This window comes from Peromyscus eremicus, chromosome 19 (genome assembly GCF_949786415.1).
Source record: "Peromyscus eremicus chromosome 19, PerEre_H2_v1, whole genome shotgun sequence".
NCBI classification, from domain to species: Eukaryota; Metazoa; Chordata; class Mammalia; order Rodentia; family Cricetidae; genus Peromyscus; species Peromyscus eremicus.
Window position 1 is genome coordinate 75837741 of NC_081435.1, and position 20198 is coordinate 75857938.

The 20198-nt window shown below is 39.6% G+C and overlaps 1 protein-coding gene across 1 annotated transcript in view; it reads left to right on the plus strand.

Moving 5' to 3' along the window:
* Positions 1-2271: 2271 nt before the first annotated feature.
* The window catches only part of Rttn (rotatin), a 174153-nt gene continuing 156226 nt past the window's right edge, over positions 2272-20198 (plus strand). Inside the window, exons 1-10 of the mRNA XM_059246168.1 lie at positions 2272-2533; positions 2827-3014; positions 4186-4363; positions 4656-4745; positions 5760-5850; positions 7712-7826; positions 9536-9686; positions 13269-13434; positions 15779-15960; positions 18565-18680. Coding sequence (XP_059102151.1) covers positions 2503-2533; positions 2827-3014; positions 4186-4363; positions 4656-4745; positions 5760-5850; positions 7712-7826; positions 9536-9686; positions 13269-13434; positions 15779-15960; positions 18565-18680 — 1308 coding nt within the window. The 5' untranslated portion in view covers positions 2272-2502. The remainder of the gene's footprint in view (positions 2534-2826; positions 3015-4185; positions 4364-4655; positions 4746-5759; positions 5851-7711; positions 7827-9535; positions 9687-13268; positions 13435-15778; positions 15961-18564; positions 18681-20198) is intronic.

Sequence of the window (20198 nt, forward strand, 5' to 3'; positions counted from 1 at the left end):
CCCATTTGTTGAAAAAAAAAGTACTCTTTTCTAAAGACTTGTATTGATGAACTGGTTCGGATAGCCAGTTAATTGTGGTTGTAGTTATTTGTTTCTGTAATTAAGAAGCATTTGTATTAACTGTATAATGGGTCTGCTCTTAGAAATGCAACCATATTTTGTTCCAATCCTGCCACTTCAAAATGGCATAAAATATTTATCAGCTTTCTATTTTTGTGTTAGGAGGATAAGCTAGAATTTTATGCTGCTTTTATAAATTAAATATTGTGTGAATTCATGGCACGAAGTTATGGTGCTTGATTTGGATAATTCAAAAGTGAGGAATGAAACCTCAGGCTGCAACCGTTTTTCCTTCCTAGCGACCAGTTTTATTAATAAATTGTGACCTTTATTCTTAAATAACATAGGGTGGCATTTGGGTAACTTTTTGAAAGATACAGAACATAAGCTTGCCGGAGAGACAAGAAATAACTTCTACATATCTGTTGGATCGAGCCTCGTTTATTTAGGAATCTTTATTGTTTGCTCTTTTTATATATTGTTTTCATAAATAAATGAGGATTCCAATTAATTGTTGGAGGCTTGAGAAGGGTATTCTCCCAAAGCCAACAAGGTTACTCATATGAAAAAATGAGAAAAGAATGCATTCATTTTCTTTCACTGGAAATGTTGCCTGGCTATGGCTATTTAAGATTATGTACAGCCCTGTTTTTGAACTCCTTCGAACTTAAACCACCAACACTGAGGGAGCTATCTTTTGCCTAATTTGAGATTTCCATTTGACTTGTGATTTGAGATTTGAACAGAAGAATCTTCCATAGGAGCTAGAAGGTGTTGTATGTTGTGTTTTCATTAGTACTAGTCAGCTGCTGTGGGGCTAGAAAAGTTGGGAGGAAATATTGGAAGTGCAAATTGAAAATATTCAGAAACTTAGCAGCAACTTTCCTATCCTTTTCTTCTTCCCCAGTAAATTGACCTCAATGAATTTCTCATTTTCTTTGTATTGGCCACATTTCCTCTGAATCCTTTTCTTTGTGATGGTATGGCTTTCTGTGGTAGGAATTTCTTCTTTCTATTTTTTGGGCTTAGTACATTTTCTATTTATCGGAGATTCAACTCGTTTCACTTTTTTAATCTAACTGTAACACACACACACACACACACACACACACACACACACACACACACACACGCAGCACTGTTCTAATGGGGGCAAGAAACATAAGACTAGTTCCTTAATTTTACTTACTATTTGGTGTGACTTTGGATGGGTACTTCTCGGATTTTTAAATTTGTTCTTTTGCCAAGGGGGGTGGGGGTGGGGGAGAAAGACAGAAAGAAAAAGGACGGGTTGGTTAGCTATCTTGATTGACATTCCCTCCCTTCCATGGGAGACTGAACAGATCAGTACTAAAAAAAAAAAAAAAAGCTCTCTAAAATGCAAATCATTTCATAAATTTAATTGTCATCGCGCTTGCTATCGTTTATAATTTCTTTTCCTTGAGATTGATTACAGTGCATGTTAGAAAAATCTCTCTCCCTCCCTCCCTCTCTCTCTCCCTCCCTCCCTCTCTTCCTCCCTCTCCCTCTCTCCCTCTCTGTCTCTCTCTCTCTCTCCTCCCCTCCCTCTCCCTCCCTCTCTTTCTCTCTCCCCCTCCCTCCCTCTCTCTCTCTCCCTCTCTACCTCCCTCCCTCCCTCCCTTCCTCCCTCTCCCTCCCTCTCTCTCTCTCCCCTTCCCTTCCCCTCCCTCTCTCTCTCTCCCCTTCCCTTCCCCTCCCTCTCTCCCTCTCTCCCTCCCTCCCCCCTCTCTCTCTGTCTCTCTCTCCCTCCCTCCCTTTCTCTCCCTCCCTCCCTCTCCCCCTCGCTCTCCCTCTCTCTCTGTCTCTTGTGTCCGTCCCCCTCTCCCCCTTTTGTGCCTTGTGTATACCTGAGATGAGGTATCCCAGACGCTGCAGAACTTTGCAGTTCCGTTTTACAGCTTTAGTCATTTAATAATTAGGAAAAGAGTTGGAAGGGCAACTTTACGAAACAAAACCCAAGCTCTCGAAGCCATACATTCAGATTGTCGGGGTCTGAACAAACCCTTCTCAGAGGGAGAGAGCAGCAGGGCCCTGGGCTGCTGCCAGGAACTAGGCTCCCGCTTCAGAGCCCGCGCCTGAAACCCGGAACTCTTGCAGGGAGCGGGGCTGAACCGGGACTACAGCTCCCGACATGCACGTTGGCGGAAGAGGATTCTACCTCCCCTTGACACCTTTATTCATTCCGGCTTCTTAGAGCCAAGATTGTGGTCTAGGGAATGAGCAGTAGTAACTTATAGAGACTGTACCCTTATGTGGACAGAAGCATTGGGAACATTTCACCTAATGCTCTAACCTCAAGGGGTGTCTAGCTTAGACATCGCGGAACCTCTGTTCCTATCGTCTGTTTCCGGGGGACATAAATTATGGACGGAGGTTGTGGCGCGACAGTTTAATTCTCCGGCGGCAGATTGTGGCGACGAGATGGTTCTGCCGGGGCTCATCAGGAAGCTTGGTAACTGTCTTTGTTGCCCAGGGTCGGAGGATCCCTCGGGTCTGGGCGTGGTGGTGCTAAGTTCCGGTGATGGGGTCACGCAGTCACCGCCCCTAGTCCCTGCTTGCCCAGAACAACCCGCGGACCTTGCTCAAACTATAATCCTTGCTGTTTCTAGCGCACCTGCGGCCTCCCGAACACTTAATTTCCCCCCGACTGTCTCCAGAGTAAATCACGCACATTTAGAATAAGTTATGGGTGGGTCATCTCCAGAATTGGGAGATAAAATTACTTTGTGCCAACTTCTCTGACAGGCCATCAGCTGGTGGAGATCAGGGAACGCGCCCTCAAAAGTATCCTGTGCAAGATCGAGCACAATTTGATCTGCTATGCTGACCTGATTCAGGAAAGGCTGCTTTTTCTCCACTTGCTCGAATGGTTCAATTTCCCATCCGTCCCAATGAAAGAGGAGGTTCTGAACTTGTTAAGCAGATTGGTTAAGGTAACGTTTTGGAATAAAGAAACCAGGGTCAAAATTAAATGTAGCATTTATTGAAAGACATACATGAGAGTTAAAATAACTTTGAAGACAACCAGAGGTGTTGAATTTTAATTCACTCGGATATATACTGTTTGTCATTTGTTGTAATAGCCCAATCTCACATTGTGCTGTACCCTAAAGTAGAACTAAGTTCTTGTATCTTCTATTTCTGATTATTTGCTGCCTGTTTTTTTAATTTTTTTCTGATGTTTAATGTTTAATTTAGACATTTCAGTATTAAAAGAAACACATTTAAATAGTTTGATTAACATTGCATATAATGCTATTCAATTAAAAACAAAGGTTTCTGTTCCTGTACCTTCCTTAAAGAGTAATTTAGTTGTCAAGGCCAATGTCAAAATGTCAGTATAAGTTCAGTTTTTTTTTTTTTTTTTTTTTTTTTTTTTTTTTTTTTGGTTTTTCGAGACAGGGTTTCTCTGTGTAGCTTTGCGCCTTTCCTGGAACTCACTTGGTAGCCCAGGCTGGCCTCGAACTCACAGAGATCCGCCTGGCTCTGCCTCCCGAGTGCTGGGATTAAAGACGTGCACCACCACCGCCCGGCCAAGTTCAGTTTTTTATACCTTTAAATCATTGTCCTCATGGAGGAATTCTAATGACTTTGGCATCTTGATTTACAGTAAGGATAGAATAAAGTGTCAGTAGAGAAAAGTAACTTACTTTATATGTAAAAGAAAGACTTGGAGTAGAAGAGAGCTTATGAGGCAGGGGCCAACCAGTGGTGTGTGTGTGTGTGTGTGTGTGTGTGTGTGTGTGTGTTGGGGAGACAAAGTACAATGATGAATATGTATAAAACTGTCATAATAATGAAACCCATTCTCTAAGGTGACCATATCAACAATACAACATTTAAAAATAAAAGAGGAATTGGTAGTGTGTATTTTTAGTGCTCAGAGTCCTGCCTTCTTTCTCTTAAGATGACTCTCAAGTTTGTCTCTTACTTTATGTTTGATTCATGGAAGTTATTTACTCTAGAGCACAGCAGTACAGAATTTGTTTTTCAAAACACAGAATGTTTGATTTACCGAAATAACTATGTTTTGATTGTGGTAAAATGAAGTTTAGAACATTTCCGTGTTCACGGCTATTCTTAAGACTTTTTCTTTTACTATAGTATCCCCCAGCGGTCCAACACTTGATTGACCTTGGTGCAGTGGAATTCTTATCTAAGCTCCGTCCACATGTGGAGCCAGCAATACAGGCTGAGATTGATGGCATTCTTGATGGACTTTTTGTTCTTCCTTCAGAAGTTCCTGTACTGTGTTCTGCCACTTACCAAACTGATCAAATCGGTAACTTTTTTTTTCTGTATTCAATTTTGTTAATTTTTTTTTGCTGTGTATTTTCTTTAAAATCTTTATTACATTTGTGTAATAAAATTTGTGTGTGTGTGTATATCTATGTGAACAGTCATTTTTTTCTTGTTTTGGAAGATACAATATTCAGAGAACAAACTAGATTGCTTTTTTTGTTTTAATTTAATAATTATTAAAAGACTGAGAGAAAATAATATAATTTAAAATGAATAATTTTTATTTTATCAGGTAAATTGATAACACAGTAATTAATATATTTTCTTTTCAGAATTGTCACAACAACCCGAAGTTCTAACAGGATATTTCTCCCAAGACAAAAGTAGTTTCCAGCAGATGGAAGTACCACCAGGGCCAGTAGGTATGCATATGTAGGGAGGTTTTTGACTGGTAAATAAGAGGATCAATGGACTCTTCTTCCTTGCTCTGAAGATATGTTGTGGTCAAACTGGAAAACTCTAGCACAAAATTTAATGTTTCATTTGCATTGTAGTAGCTTAGGATTTTGAGTCTGTGTGGTCAGATTTTATGCTTCAGTAGCTGTATTCGAGCCACTGTATGCAGGTGATGGTACTGTCACTAGGAGTTAGTGTAGCACGAATTCTAATTGGTCTTAATAAAAACCCAGAGCCAAATACTGGGGCAAATGCTGAAAAATCAGAAAAGCAGAGCAGCCAGCTACTAGTTCTTACCTCTACGAAATCCTCAGCCAGAAGGGCACTCAGCTCCTGTCTCCTCCCGCCTTATATTCCTCTCTCCACCCAGCCATATCACTTCCTGTCTCTACCTCCCTAGTGCTGGGATTAAAAGCATGATATCCCAAGTGCTGGGATCAAAGGTGTGGGCCACCACTACCTGGCCTCTATGGGTCACAAGTGGCTGGCGTTGCTCTCTGATCTGAGGCATACTTTATTTGTTAGAGCATACACAAAATATCACAAGTTAGTGCTTGTTGAACACAGGTTCTTGTCAGGTTTGTGCCGTGTATGGTACGTGGGTGGTCTTATTCATTCTCCAGCTTATGAAATGGTAACAACAAATCAGTTGTTCTGCTTGGAGACTGTGGTCAGCCTAGTTTCCTTGTTATCACTATTTGTCTAGCAGCCAGTTGACATAAGATTAGAGCATTGTGGTTTAGTCTTCTCTCTTCCAGGTCTCTGTGTGTGGTTGTCCTGTGTCTGGTTTCTGCTCTTGTACTTCTGTTGTAGAGACCTTCCTGATGATTCTTTGTGGTGACTTAACATTAGTTTGTTTTCTATTGCTGTGATAAAACCATGACCAAAAGCAACTTGGGAGGAAAAGGTTAATTTCATCTTACAGCTTATAGATATTATGTGCACACTGTCATGTTTGATGTTTGTTGTTCCTCTAACAGGAAACTCGACTGTGAAGTGGCTGAAGTTTTCTGTATTTCCTTGGCTACCCCTGACCACAACAGATAGACATGTTCTTTCCTCCAATGAAAGGTACAGTTCTGCCGGGCGGTGGTGGCGCATGCCTTTAATCCCAGCACTCGGGAGGCAGAGCCAGGCGGATCTCTGTGAGTTTGAGGCCAGCCTGGTCTACAGAGCGAGATCCAGGAAAGGCACAAATACACAGAGAAACCCTGTCTTGAAAAACCAAAAAAAAAAAAAAAAAAAAAAGAAAGGTACAGTTCTGATGTAGTACAGGTCTTTTTGATTCTTTGTAGCCATAAAAATCTGATAGTTAGCACTATCTGGAAATGGTCACAAGTGTTTAAAAGAGGTACAATTTTCAGTATTTCAAAAAAGAAAGCCAGAAAATTATTGTACGTCTATATCTTTGAGCAATCTACCTGTCCATTTTTTTCCCCATATGGGCTATCTGTAGTCTAGGCTGGCCTCAGACTTACTACTTGTTGTCAAGGATGACCTGGACATACTGACTCCTCCCTGCACTTTGCTCCTCTCCTGGGCTGTGGTGATAAACATGCACTATACATCTGGCTTACCCAATTTCTCTTTGTGGTTGGAATCTTACATACTCTTTCATGACATGCAATCTCTTATTGTGTAGATTGATTGCCCATTTCCTGTACCCTTCATGAAGAACAATGGAAAAATTAAACATAAGTAATCTTTTTGGTAGAATATATTTTAAAATGTGGGCTCCATTAGGAGAAAAACTTACCACTGTTGAGAAGGTTGGACATAACTGCGTTGATCTTCTCTAGTGTGTACTGATTTTATTACTTTCAGAAGTAGAGGGCTGATATATAAAAGTTTGTAGAGTTTTGTTTGGTTTATTTTAGGACTGATCATAGTGGAAAGCACTTTTAATACAAGTACTCTTTAGAAATAGACAAGTAGATCTTGGTGAGTTTGAGGCCAGCCAGGGCACCATATTGAGACCCAATCTTAAAAATTAACAATTGAGAAAGTTTTATTTGTATTTTTAATTATATGTGTCTGAGTGTGGGTTTGTGCATGTGTAAGTGCATGTGCCAGAGAAGTCCAGAAGAGGTCATCCAGTCCCCTGGAGCTGGAGTTACAGGTGGTTGTGAACTGAGTAATGTGGGTGCTGGGAACTGAATGTGGGTCCTCTGCAGGAGCAGCATGTGCTCTTGACTACTGACTTGTCTCTCCAGTCCCAGAGAGTGTTTTTATTAGCCTTATTGGTACAATTTCATACAACTCACAATAAATGAGTTGCTTGCCTCTTTTGATAAGGTATGAATTTAGGTGAAAAATCAAATTTGAAAGAGTTAAGGCAAGATACAGATGATTTCTGATAATGCTCCCATCATTTTCTTAGGGCAAAATATTGAAGAGGTAGTACCCACCTTAAAAAGGGTTGGGGATGCTTTATTAGTTGTGAGTCAGTACTAAGGAAGAGGTGGACTGACTCCAGCTGAGTTCTTGAGGTGGATTGTGTACAATTGCTGCTCTTCAGGTAGGTGTGAGATAAGAAGATGCCTAGAATATGGAAGATGACTAGATAATGGAATTCCATGAAATTGCCACTATACAGGCTGTTATTTTTTCTTTTAATTAGAAAGTTGTGTTTGACCACACCAGTCCCATTTGGTAGAACTGTGATAGTCTTCACACTCGGGTTACTGTGATGTCGCTCCTGTTCCTGAGTGTGCTCTGGTGGAGAATCAAAGCCAGTGAGCACTCTTACCACAGCACACAGGGCAGGTATATGGAAGAAGCTCCTCCTCAGAGTTCACTGCGGAAAGATGGAGGATGCATGCCCGGGAAAAGTGCTGCTGCTGCCAGGCATAAGGTGTGCTGGAGACATGCCATTAGTTGACATGGGCAGGCATGGGTGGGCTCTTTCTGATGTCTAACTCTGTTGTCTTAGCTCTCTGAGAAGTAGTAACCACACCCTGATCTGGAACACATGTGAGCTTCTGAAGGACGTGATCATGCAAGACTTTCCTGCTGAGATTTTCCTTCAGAGACCAAGGATTGTTCAGGTAAGTATCTGTAATTGCTTTAGGTTTTAAAACAATATAATTTATCTCACTACATACTAGCAAATTGCATGGCAGAGTAATAGTCTTTAGGAAGAAAACTTGTATTAATATATTGAAAAAAATGGAGTACTGAGTTATTTAAACTGCTTTCTCTCTAATTTATCTGGATAGTTACAGTTCTTTTAGTGGACAGTAGTTTGTTGTTCTACCAAGTTTGTCTATTTCAAATTGTCATTTTTAGATTATCTTCTTTTTTAAATTTGAAGTCTTAAATTTCTTGTTGTGTGTATTGACACAAATATCAAAGTGTGCAAGTGGAGGTCAGAAGACAGCTTTATAGAGTTGATTCTCTGCCTCCACCTTGCTGCAGGTTCTGGGCATCAAGCTTAGGTCACCAGGTTGCATGATAAATGCCTTTACCCACTGAGTCATCTCACCAGACCAATTTATGGGTAATCTAAGGGAGAGAATAACCTTTGGAAGTTAGGGGTAGGCAGCAGTAACCTTTGAGTATCTTATGTTTAGGGCATAATGCTGGAGAAGTATGTTATCAATGAGCAATATTGATTCGTGCTTTCCCTTTGTGCAGTCTGTTGCTTCTCCAGTAGATAGAGATTCAGGTGGGCATCGTGACATACCCATAGCACCTGGTAATACCTGAGCTCTCCGTCCTCACTCACGCTGAGTGGACCTCAGTGACTAGCACTGTGGGCACCTTCCATCAGAGATGGCAAATGCAAACAAAAGAAACAGCTGTTCATGACCAAAGCCTAAAATGCACACAAATGTGTGAGGTGCAAAGGACTTGCTGTGATTCTGTGTGCTGCGTAGTGCAAGGGAACTTTCCTTCTCCCAGATGGGGTGTTCTACAGATATTAGAAATAGGAAATACTACTTTAGTCACTCTTTTTATTACTTTCATTTCTTTATTTTATTTTATTTTATTTTTTCATTTCTTTATTTTTATTTTATGTGTATAAGTGTTTTATCTGTGTGTCTACACACCACTCGTGTGCCTGGTACCCATGGAGGTCAGAAGTGGGCATCAGGTCCCCTGGAACTGGAGTTATGGATGGTTGTGAGCCATCATATGGGTGCTGGAAATTGAACCCAGGTTCTCTGCAAGAGCAACAAGTACTCTTAACTGGTGAGCCATCTCACCAGCCCCAGTCAGCTTTTGCAAATTGTTGTTGAGGTGAGGCCTAGCTATGTTGCCCGGGCTTGTCTCAGACTCATGGGCTCAGGTGTACTGGCCTCTGAGCAGCTGGTACTGCAGCAGGCGTGTGGCACACCTTGACCTGTGGAGTTGATTCCCTCCTTTTACTTGTTGTGAATTCTGGGCATCAAACTCAGGGTGTCAGGCTTGTGTGGCAAGAGTTTTGACCCTCTGGCCCTAGTTTCTTATTTTATCAAAATTTGCAACCTTAATTTTTCTTTGACTATTCACCTTTCCTAACTTAAGTGCCACATCCTTTTTTCTTTTTGCATGTAGTTCTAAAAACATTAATTAAAAAACAAAACAAAAAAACTTAGATCCTGTTATATGTGTCCTGGAACTTGCTGTGCAGATCAGACTGCTGCCTTAAAGCTGTGATGATCCTCCTGCCTCTACCTAACAAGTGTTAGAATCCTGGACCTGCCCACCAAGCCTGGCTATGTCGCTCTTTGGAGTTAAGCTGTCTGTGACTGTTTTCACTGTCCTGTCTCAGGGTCTTTTGTGTCTGGTGAAGCTGGCCTTTGCGGGAGACGGCAAGCATCGCGTGGCGTTACAGTCGGTGTCTTGTTTGCAGCAGCTGTGCACGTGTTTAAGAAACAGACTCAACTTTTACCGAGACCCCAACCTTTTCTCAAATAAACAAGGTACTTGGCTTATCTGTTCACCAGACAATGATATTCTTTATCTTCTTCTGCACTTGAACTGCCCACTGCACCTGAAAGTAAATTCCCACTCCTAAAATGTTATCGGATCCTTGAACAGAAGCTAGGCATGTAACAGAACCACCACCAGCCCCCCCCCCCTTTTTTTTTAAGTAAAGCAAAGTTGGAGTTACTACGAGAAAGATTTTCACAAAGATTTAGGTGTGGGCACTAAGAAAGAAAGAGACACACTGAAGGACAGTAGCACACCTCCAAAGGTTGGTGCCAATTTATAGAGATTTGCTTTAAGGGTCTTAACAATGGCTACATATGTGATGTTGGTGGCTTTTGAAGATAAATTGCTCAAAGGACTTGATAAAATATCAGGTAAAATGTTTTAGTATACTTATTTTTATCCAAAGAACTTCTCTTTCCTAGATGAGTTTATAAGGTGCATTGTGTGGGTTTACAGGCTCATAAAATAGGTCAGGAAAGGTCAATGGAATTTTAACGACAGGAGGTCAAGTCATTCATGGTTCATAACTTTCTGAGAGAATTATATATGAATATATATTCCTTTGCAGATGGTTTAAAATTATTCTTCAAAGATTAATTTTTATTCTTTTTAATAATATGTAGTTTTATGTCTCTGTGTGGCTATTTGCACATAAGTACAGGTACCTGAGGAAGCCATAGATCTGGATCCCTTGGAACTGGAGTTATAGATACATGTGATGCACCCGATGTGGGTGTTGGGAACCAAACCTGGGTCCTGAGGAAGAGCAGCAAGTGTTCTTCACTGCTGCACTGTCCTGTATTCTGGCTGCCCTCACATCATGTCTCCTTCCCTTTTCTGTCATGTTTCCCCTCTGAGACTTCTGGCTTTTCATCTTAAGGTTGACTTAGCAGAAGTCCCATTTTCTGAAGCTTCTTTGTGGTGACTTTTCTTCCTTAGACATTTGCAGGTGCTTTTCTGTTTAGTTCCAGATTCTCTATCCTTATGGTCCTGAGGATTAGGATTCAGACTGTGATAATTCATGTGGGACTTAGGGAATTTTAATACAAGTTATATATTGTGTTAACAAATTGTTTTGTTTGAAAAACACTGATTTGTATTTTATCAAAACCCTGTTTGTGCTTTTTGAGTTGTAGCATCTGTAGATGTGCAGGCTTTTCATAGGAAAAGTGCCATCTAGTGGACAGGTGGGGTACAGGCTGGCCTAAGCGGAATGGCCTCTACAACCTGATTTCTGTGAGCCTACACACTGTGCCTTGAAAGGCGAATACGAAACTCCAGTCATTTGTTACCCTGCTTTATAGTCTTCTTTACTTGGGAACTTCACTTATCCTCTGCTACTTGAGTATTTGTACTTAATGTTGCAATTACTATAGTTTAAAGGCTGTGGGCTCTCACTATATTCATGGGATATGGCTTTCTGTGAATGATCCCAGAGAGCTGGACCCCCCATACTTTATCAGAGAAAGAGTTCTAGTATTAACTGAAGATCAGCTATCTATTCATATATACTTCTGTGTCTCTTCTGGGTAGGTAGCACTGACCGAGCAGCACAATACTTACAGATTTTAGAAAGCTGAGGAAGATAATGAAAACCAGGTTTGTTTCTAACAAGAAGTGCTCTAAGGAAATAAAAACATGATGTGATAGGACAGGATGCCACTTCCTTTAGATAAATAGTTGTCTTCCTCTTGAAGAGTTGTAAGAAGAGTATTCCAGGGGAAGTCAGAGCCTGAGGCACCAAGAGAATAATGTGCTTGAGCAAGGCAAACATGGCTGGTGAGAGCAGGGTGTCATGAACCAGGTACAAGGAAGTGAGGTGAGATGAGAGAGGTTACGGGGCTAAGCATTCATACTCCCTGAAGTACTGTGAGAAGTGCGAGGCGTTAATGTTTTCCCCCTTGTAAATCTATCATCTATCAGTGTATCTGTGTACCTGTCATCTGTTTATTATTATCTATAGCTGTTTGTAAATACATATACATGTGTGATATGAAATGCTGTTATGTCTTCTTTCACTATCATGTGTCTTATCTACAGATACATGTGAATACATGCACATTTATTTATTTATTTGATTTTTTTTTTATTTTGAGGCAGCGTCTTATTCTGTAGCTCTGGCTGTCCTGGAACTTACTATGTAGATTAGGCTGGCCTTGAACTCACAGAGATCCCCCTGCCTCTGCCTCCTGAGTGCTGGGATTAAAGGTGTGCACTACCATGTTCAACTCACGTGCATTTATAACATAAAATGTAATAATGGCTTTTTTAAAAAAATGTTTTTAATGCTCACAGTTTTATAGCTCTCTGTAGACATTTTTTGTTACCCTGAAGAGAGGCATTAAGTAATAACTCCCTGTTTCTTCTTTCTCTAACCCCCCTGGTAAACTCTAATTTTATTGTGAATTTTGTGTATTCTAGATACATGTGAGATCATACAGAATTTGTCATTTTGTGTCTGGCTTATTTTCTTTGTAATATTTTTAAACTATGTTTTTATTATAACATATATCAGTATTTTATTCCTTCCTATTGCTGAATAATTTTACATTGTATGTATGTGTCCTATTTTGTTTATTCATTCATCTTTTGAGGGACATGTGTGTTGTGTCTATCTTGAATCATGTGTCAGCAAACTGTGTCCTACGTGTGTGTGTTTGAGTCTGTTGTGTATGTAGGAATGGAAGATGATATGCTAGGTCTTTCTTTAGCATTGGAAAGTCTATAAGCCCTTCGTGGTAGCTGTGTTATTCTACATTTCTATAGCACTGCATAAAGCTTCAGCACGTTGTGTTACTCATTTATGCTTGCTCTTGCTCTTCATCATAACATTTCATAGGTGCCAAGTGGTTTATCACTGTCCTTTTTATTTGCGTCTCCAAACACCAACAGTGGGTGACAGACTCCCTAGTGGTTGTCATGTGCTGGTTGTTATTTGTATGTCTTCTTTGGAGAAATGGCTGTTAAAATCCTTGCCTATTTTTCAGTTGGTTCTTTATTATTATTATGAGTTTTAGGAATTATTAATATGTTCAGAATATTAAACCCTTACTAGGTATATATACTTTGCAAATATTTTTCCCACTCTGTTTTTTGTCTTTACTTATGTTTTCTTGTAATATATTTTGGTACATGAAAATTATAAAATGTGATAAAATTGGTTTATCTATTTTACTTTGTTGTTTGTTTTTGGTTTCAATATCTAAGAATCCATTGCCTTGAGGATTTTCTATTTAGCATTTATGGCTTTAGCTCATGTTTAGATTGATGTTTCATTTTGTTTAATGTTTGCATGTGGTTCAAGGCAGGGGTGCTTTGAGAGCTTAAAGCTGGGAGGTGTTACCAAGTGTTGTTCTGCTTCACAGTCTTGCTGCCACTACCTAGAGTTTCTTAGTCATGTCAGGAATGTACTGTGTGAGTACTCGCTGGAAAGGTTGAGTTTTCTCATGAATTTTGTCCTTGCAGAATCATTCTGTCTCTTGTTATTTTTTCTGGAAGCTGTTGGATATAATCTCATTATCAGAAGCCTATTTCTACTAAGGGGTAATTATATTTCTTTATTTCTCCAGATACAATCTCCCAGAATTCTTCTCTGTCTTACTGTCATGAAACAAGAGGTACTTACCATTCCCCACACCCGTCTCCAGGAAGCAGCAGTCCTCGGCCTTCTGTAGTTGGGCGTACAGGCCAGAGGCCCCGAGGAGATGGTCAGGACTGGGATGCAGTGTCTTCCAGGTGACTGGCTCCTGTGCCTGTTTGTATTTTAGGAGGAGAGAATCATTCTTTCCTACCTTCTCTTGAATAATTGCCCTACGTATAGGCCTGTTTAAACCACTGTCTTTCATAGTTTTGTTATCGTGATCTGCAGGTTAACAAATGTTACCTTGACACTGTGTACTCAGAACACACTGATATTCTTTCTCTGACTCTGTGTGTGTGTTACCAGAAACAACATGTTGACAGCATTTTATTTGATTTGCTATTCTGCAACCAATCTGTATTACCTATTTCTTTCTGTTTCCTTAAAAAAAATGGTTTTGACCTACTAAGTTATTTCTATCAGTTATACACAGACTATTACTTATTTAAAAAACAAAACAAAACATGGCTTTAAAGCAGTGGTTCTCAACCTGTGGGTCAAGACCCCTTTGACAAACTTCTATCTCAAAAAATATTTGCATTACAATTCATAACAATAACAAAATTATAGTTGTGGAATAGCAGTGAAAATAGTTTTATGTTTGGGGGGTTCACCACAACATGAGGAACTGTATTAAAGGGGTCACAGCATTAAGAAGGTTGAGAACCACTGCTTTAAATGAATGATACATTTAAAAATTTGTATGTATGTGTGTGTTGCCGGGGGGAGTTGGGATAGGGGCTAGCATGTCCTGCAGTATGTGTGGAGATCAGAGGACAACTTTGGATTTGATTCTCTTCTTAACCTTTACATATGTTTTTGGGGTTAACTCAGATCAGGCTTTCATGGTAAGTGTCTTTATCCACTAAGCTGTCTCTCCATCCCTGACATTTTTTTTTTTTTGGTTTTTCGAGACAGGGTTTCTCTGTGTAGCTTTGCGCCTCTCCTGGAACTCACTTGGTAGCCCAGGCTGGCCTCGAACTCACAGAGATCCACCTGCCTCTGCCTCCCGAGTGCTGGGATTAAAGGCGTGCGCCACCACCGCCCGGCCTCCTGACATATTTTTTAAATGGTATTTTTATATACATTTCTGTAAGGCTAATCATAATTTAAAATCCTGTATATTTGGAAAGGAACGTTTAGAAAATATTGTTTAAATGGGGACTCTTTCGAGGAGCATCATTTTTCTGTGTGAATGCAGATTTTTCATATGTTTTCATGAAGGGATGGCATTGGATTTCTGTTAGCTCATAGTAGGCCGTAAATTTTGTAACAGTAGCCTTTTCTTGCATATAGTCCTAAGCAGTGTTCAGTGAGGTAGCCTGTGTCTTGGCTTGGTTGTTGCTGCTGCTGCCCTACAAGCTCACACAGATTCAGGTGCCCATGAGTATGTGTTAGTACCACATGGTTTACATTCTTGACCTCTTGGTCCCCTTCAGACAGTTTTATAATAGGATAGGCATTGTTATTATTGACATACAGAAAAGCCTGCATTTTCAAGAGGTTGAAACCGTGGCACTTGTAAGGAGTAGTGTTGGGGCTGCGTGTGCTAAGAGCGCATCGTGCTCATCGGTGGTTGGCTGATAACTTGCAGGTTGTCTTTTTCCTGCTGTAAGACATGCATTACTGCTTGGTTCTTCGTGTGTACAGCTCCCTCACAGGGTCTGTCAGACACTGAGAGAAACTTGGGTGGTTTACTTCCATGTTTTGGGATGCTTGGGATCTTGAAGCTAAGAAATAAGGAAATAGGCATAAAATCTGGGCAGTTTTAAATGTTCTAATAGCATATATCAATGATTCAGCTGTAGTTGTGGATAACAGAAGTCAGAATTTTGAGGACCCAATGTAAGAATTTTTTTAATGAAGAAACCTTTTCAAAATCGTTATATGATGTTGAATACACCAGTAAAGTAACCCACTTCCTGTGCTGCCTTTGAGGCCATTCTTAAGTTGCTCTCATTGGCTTACTTAGAACCATAGCTGAAAATGACAGAAGCCCTTGGCAACTTTATAAACTGGTTTTATCCTTATGATTGGCTCCCATCAATGCTTTGCTGTAAACCTACTTGTTTTGTTTTAGAAGTGAGTGGGCTATTGCTGCTCATGTTTGCTGCTATGGGAATGCTGGTATTTCAGAATCATTAATATGAAAAGCAAGGTATAAGTAAATGTATTTTTTGCTTCATGTTCACGTTTTCTTTTGTGGTATTGCAGTTCTTAGTCTAGTACATGATAGGTAAGTGCTATGTCACTGAGCTGTATCCCAAACTCCTTCGTGTGTCGTCTAGGCTCTCTATATGGAATTTAGTCTAATTTGTCAGAATTCTTACAAGAATCAGTGTGGTTGTGAGTGGTGTGAGTTCTACCATGCCGCAGGTAACAGCAAGTCTGCTGGAGGGTTGCTTCCTTACTCAAGGTCTGACTTTGTTTACTTTCCAGTGGAAGTAGTAGTCATGCTCATGTGAACTCTAGGATATCTGTGCGTTCTCCTTTGGATGCGGCACACGTAGATCTGCCGGAGCTGGAAACAGAGGATGCCCTGGAGCTGCAGTTCCAGCAGCTTAGTCTTCCTCAGTTCTGCATCTCCATTCTGGAGGCAGCAGTTCCTCTGCTGAGAACAGGTTAGCTGTGTCTGAAATCTCGTCCTACAGTTTGTGTTTATGTGTCTCCTGCAGCTGACTGGCTCTTTCTCTTTCCTGTTACAGTTTTTAGTATCTATTTTTACTTACCTTTCCCAAGAAATTAATAAGCCCCTCCCCTTCTTTACTTTACTAAATGTGAGTGCCATGCTGATACTCAAATAGAATATTCTCTTCTATTCATAGGTTTTTATTGTCATGAGCTTCTTCTGTATTTTAAATATGAACACTAACTATAAGATTTATGTGAAAAAAGTTAAGAAAGATAATTACGACAAGCAAAAAAAATTTGCTGTTGCTCTTTAGTCACTGTTTGAGTTACTCTACTTAACATTCATGTCTTTTAAAGAAAGATTTATTTATATTTATGTGTGTGACTGTCGGTGGTTGGTGCCCATGGAGACTAGAAAAGGGCATCAGATCCTCTTGAATGAGTAACAGGGTCATGAATCATCATGTGGTGCTGGGAACCAAACCTGGGTCCTTTTTTAAGAGCAATAAGTGCTCCTAACTACTGAACCATCTCTCTAGCCACATTTATATCTTATAAGCCAGGAAATGGTAACCAAACCCCTTAACTGGATTCCTAACCTTTATAACAATATATTTTACTGTAAAGAAACCCACAAATATTCTGGGTCACGTGTTACTCATATGTACTAAGTGTGCTTTACTAAAGAGCAGTAACAACAGTGAGAAAAATGGCTGATTTCTACCAGAGTTTATTAGTGAGGCCTGTGTTGAGTCCTGGCCTGCTCTGTCATTGATTTCATGAGCATTTCATCCTGTGTTTGTCAACAACCCACTTTCTCCTTCAGCAGTGGTAGGTAGTGTTTTGTCCTCACGTTCTCAAACGAGGAAGCGAGGGTTTAAAGTGATTTTCAGGCTGACCTAATGTCGGATGGCCAACAGCAGAGGCTTTTCAACATTTTGCAGTGTAAACAAGGAGTGGAAGCAGTAATGATTTTTATTATGTGAGTCTATATGTTCCTCCTCAGTATTGGAAATTGAACCAGGTTTTTATGTTTTGTAGGCAAGCACTCACCCCTAAACCTCCACATTTAGTAGTTGATGAACTTGTCAAGATATAAATATAAGCGAGTTTTGCCCTTGTTAGTTTAATCATCAAAAAAAAAAAAAACCTCGTATTACTAGTTAAAGTTTTAAGGTTTCTTTTGTTTTGTTTTTTCCTGCTTGGAGGTGATGGAGAGGAAAGTAGAACAAAGGTGTAAATTTGGGAAGCATTTGTGCCTTGGAGAGCCTTGTCCCCTGCCTTGCCAGAGTGGGGACTGTGGCTTCCAGGAGTGCGAGTGCACACTTTTCCCGTGCTGACTGTTCTGTGATGGAAGAGTTGAACTTTGACATCATCAAGTGGTTTTGTTTATTTGTCTGGGATAGTGGGAAGAACAGTTTTAGACCTAATGGTTTTCCATTTAACCTTTCTTTAATTTGCTGTAAAAAGTCAGATTGATAATTATAAAGCTATATCTTACACATAAAAATTTCTAAATGTTCCCTTGCCCTTTTGCAGTAAATTATTGCATAATTTGTAATTGTTCAGTATTGTAAGAGGTGCAGAGCGAGCTTGCTCCAGCTGTTAATGAAAAAATGAATGTATATCTCTGTGATTCAGGAGTTTGTTTAACTAATAATTCATTAGGAATTAACCTTTAAGATAAAGGATAGGACAGTCTTATTTGAAATTTTGCCTCACTCAGAATTTTGGAAGTGTTTTTGTTTTTGGTCTCAGCAAATAAAGGAGAGTAATGGTTTCTTTTAGGAGAGTGTTGGTTTTGTTCTTTTGAGATGGTCTGGTAATAAGGCCAAGAACAGGTTATGTAACCAAGTGCTGGCATTACAGGTGTGTACCACCATTTCTAGTTAGCACAGCATCTTTTGGAGTATTTGTGGGTAGTTATGTTTTGTTTGTTTTTTACACAGATTCTTAGGTGCCTCAGCCTGGTCTTAAACATACTACATAGCTCAAGATGACTTTGAACTTCTGATCTTCTTGCCTTTACCTCTTAAGTAATGGGATCAGAGGTATGCCTTACCATACCTGGTGTAGGCCATGCTGGAAGTAGAATCTAGGGCCTCAAGCAAGCTAGGCAACTTAGCTACATCCTCAGCATTGGATGGTATTCCTATAGTATATGATGCAGTGTGGATAGACATGTATTCTTTTAGTTACTGTGGTACAGGATTAGCTTTCTATGTGACACTTATGTGTGAAAATACTCATCTATGACAAAGTTAAAGCTTGTGGTAGTGGACAGAAGTAATTAGAATGCATTCCCTAAATTTGCTTATTTGGTTGTATATAATGTGTAACATGTTTGAAATTGCTTAAATCTATTTCACGGTATTTTTAGTTATTTCTACTCTCAATCCTCTTTTCCACTTATGAGCGCATTTGATTTGTTGTAGTGAGTTTGTGATGTCCTCATTCATCTTGCCAGCAGTTTTAAAAACATCAAAAATGGGGAAATAGGAATTTGGGAGCATGCCTAGCTAGAGGGTCCAACTGATTATCTGAAAATGGAGTGACTTTCTTTTCCCTTGCTTTTCTCCTGTCTCTATGTCTAGGCAGCAGAGAAATGATCATAAGAGTTCTGGAACTGCTTGTAGAGGACATGATGCTCATTGGACAAGCAATTTCACCCGAAATCTGGGATGATAGCAGCCTCTTTGCTATAGATGTGGTGAGAATCATCTTTTTTAGGGTATAGACTTTCTGGCAAAATACATGATAGGCTCATTTTTATGCATCTCTAAATGAATTTTTTCCTCATTGGTTTGTTTTACATTAATAGGAACAAATTGTGCAGAAAAATAAGAGGCCACTTGGGTATGATGGGTGTCACACCATCCTTTCTTTTCTATAGCAGAACTATGGTATCTAATGTAAAGATTTACCAGTTTGTATTGCTGTTTTCTGATTTTAAATTTTTTTTTATACTTTTGCTCATAGAAATTGTTAGTTTATAACAAGAGCAAAATAGTTAACTTTAATTGTTATCATATGTAAGATAGTTTGAGAATAGCAGCATTGCTATCATGGAACAATTCAGAAAACTCACTGTTTCCCAGCAGTTCTTTCTGACTTAGAGTAAATTTGAACCTTAGGACAAAAAGTTGAAATATTGTATCTTACTACTTGAAAGAATTCTTTTTTTCCTTATAATTTTAAGAAAAAATTATATTCACTCAGTTTATTTTCAAAAAAGGTAAAAATGTAACTCTGGAGCCCCTGGCAGTGGGACCAGGACTTATCCTGGTGCGTGGAATGACTTTTTGGAACACATTTCCTAGGATGGGATAACATGCTCAGCCATGGAACAGCAGGGAGGGCCTTGGTCCTGCCTCAGCTTAATGTGCCTGACTATTAACTCCCCAAGGGAGGCCTTACCCTCTCTGAGGAGTGGATGGGGTGGGAGTGGGGGAGGTGGGGAGAGGTGGGATAAGGGGAAGGAGGGGGATCTGGAGTTGGTATATAAAATGAGAAAAAAAAAACTTGTTTAAAAAAATAAATACATTTAAAAAATACCAAAAAATGTAACTCAGATTTCTCTCCCTGAAATTTCTTAAATTGATATCATTGCAAGTGAATTTTAAAGAAAAGTGTTTGATTTGCCCTAGTGTCTAGAAATACAATAGAATGTTCTGTATTGATCTTGTGACTTTGTTGAACTTGTTGATTCTGAGAAGCTTTTTTCTCTCATTGTTCCAGTTTTGGTAATTTCTTTAGGATTTTCTTTCTATGGAATCACACTGTTGGTGAATAAACAGTGTTAGGACTGTGTTATCTATGGATAAAAAGCCTCATTTCTGTTTAGTCAATTTAGATATTCTTTAGTTTCTTCTTGTGGGCCCATTGCTCTGGCTGGAACATCGAGTCCAGTTGGAGTGGATGTGCTGAGAGCCTTATTCCTCATCCTGTGGGTTGTAGTTAGTCTTTAAGGATTAGATACAGTCTGAGTTCTCCAGTTTTGTTAGGTGCTCTTAGGAAGCTGAGAAGAAGTTCTCTATATTCCTTAATTTGATTTTTTTGAACAGATGTTGGATTTTATTCTAGCTTTTTCAGTGCCTTATAGAGATGATCATTTTTTTAAAAATAGAAGTTATTTGTTTTTCTGTTTATTTTTATATTTGAGTCATGGCCTTGCTAGATATTTCAGGTTGGCCTTGAACTTGATCTTGAAGATTCCTGCTTCAGCCTC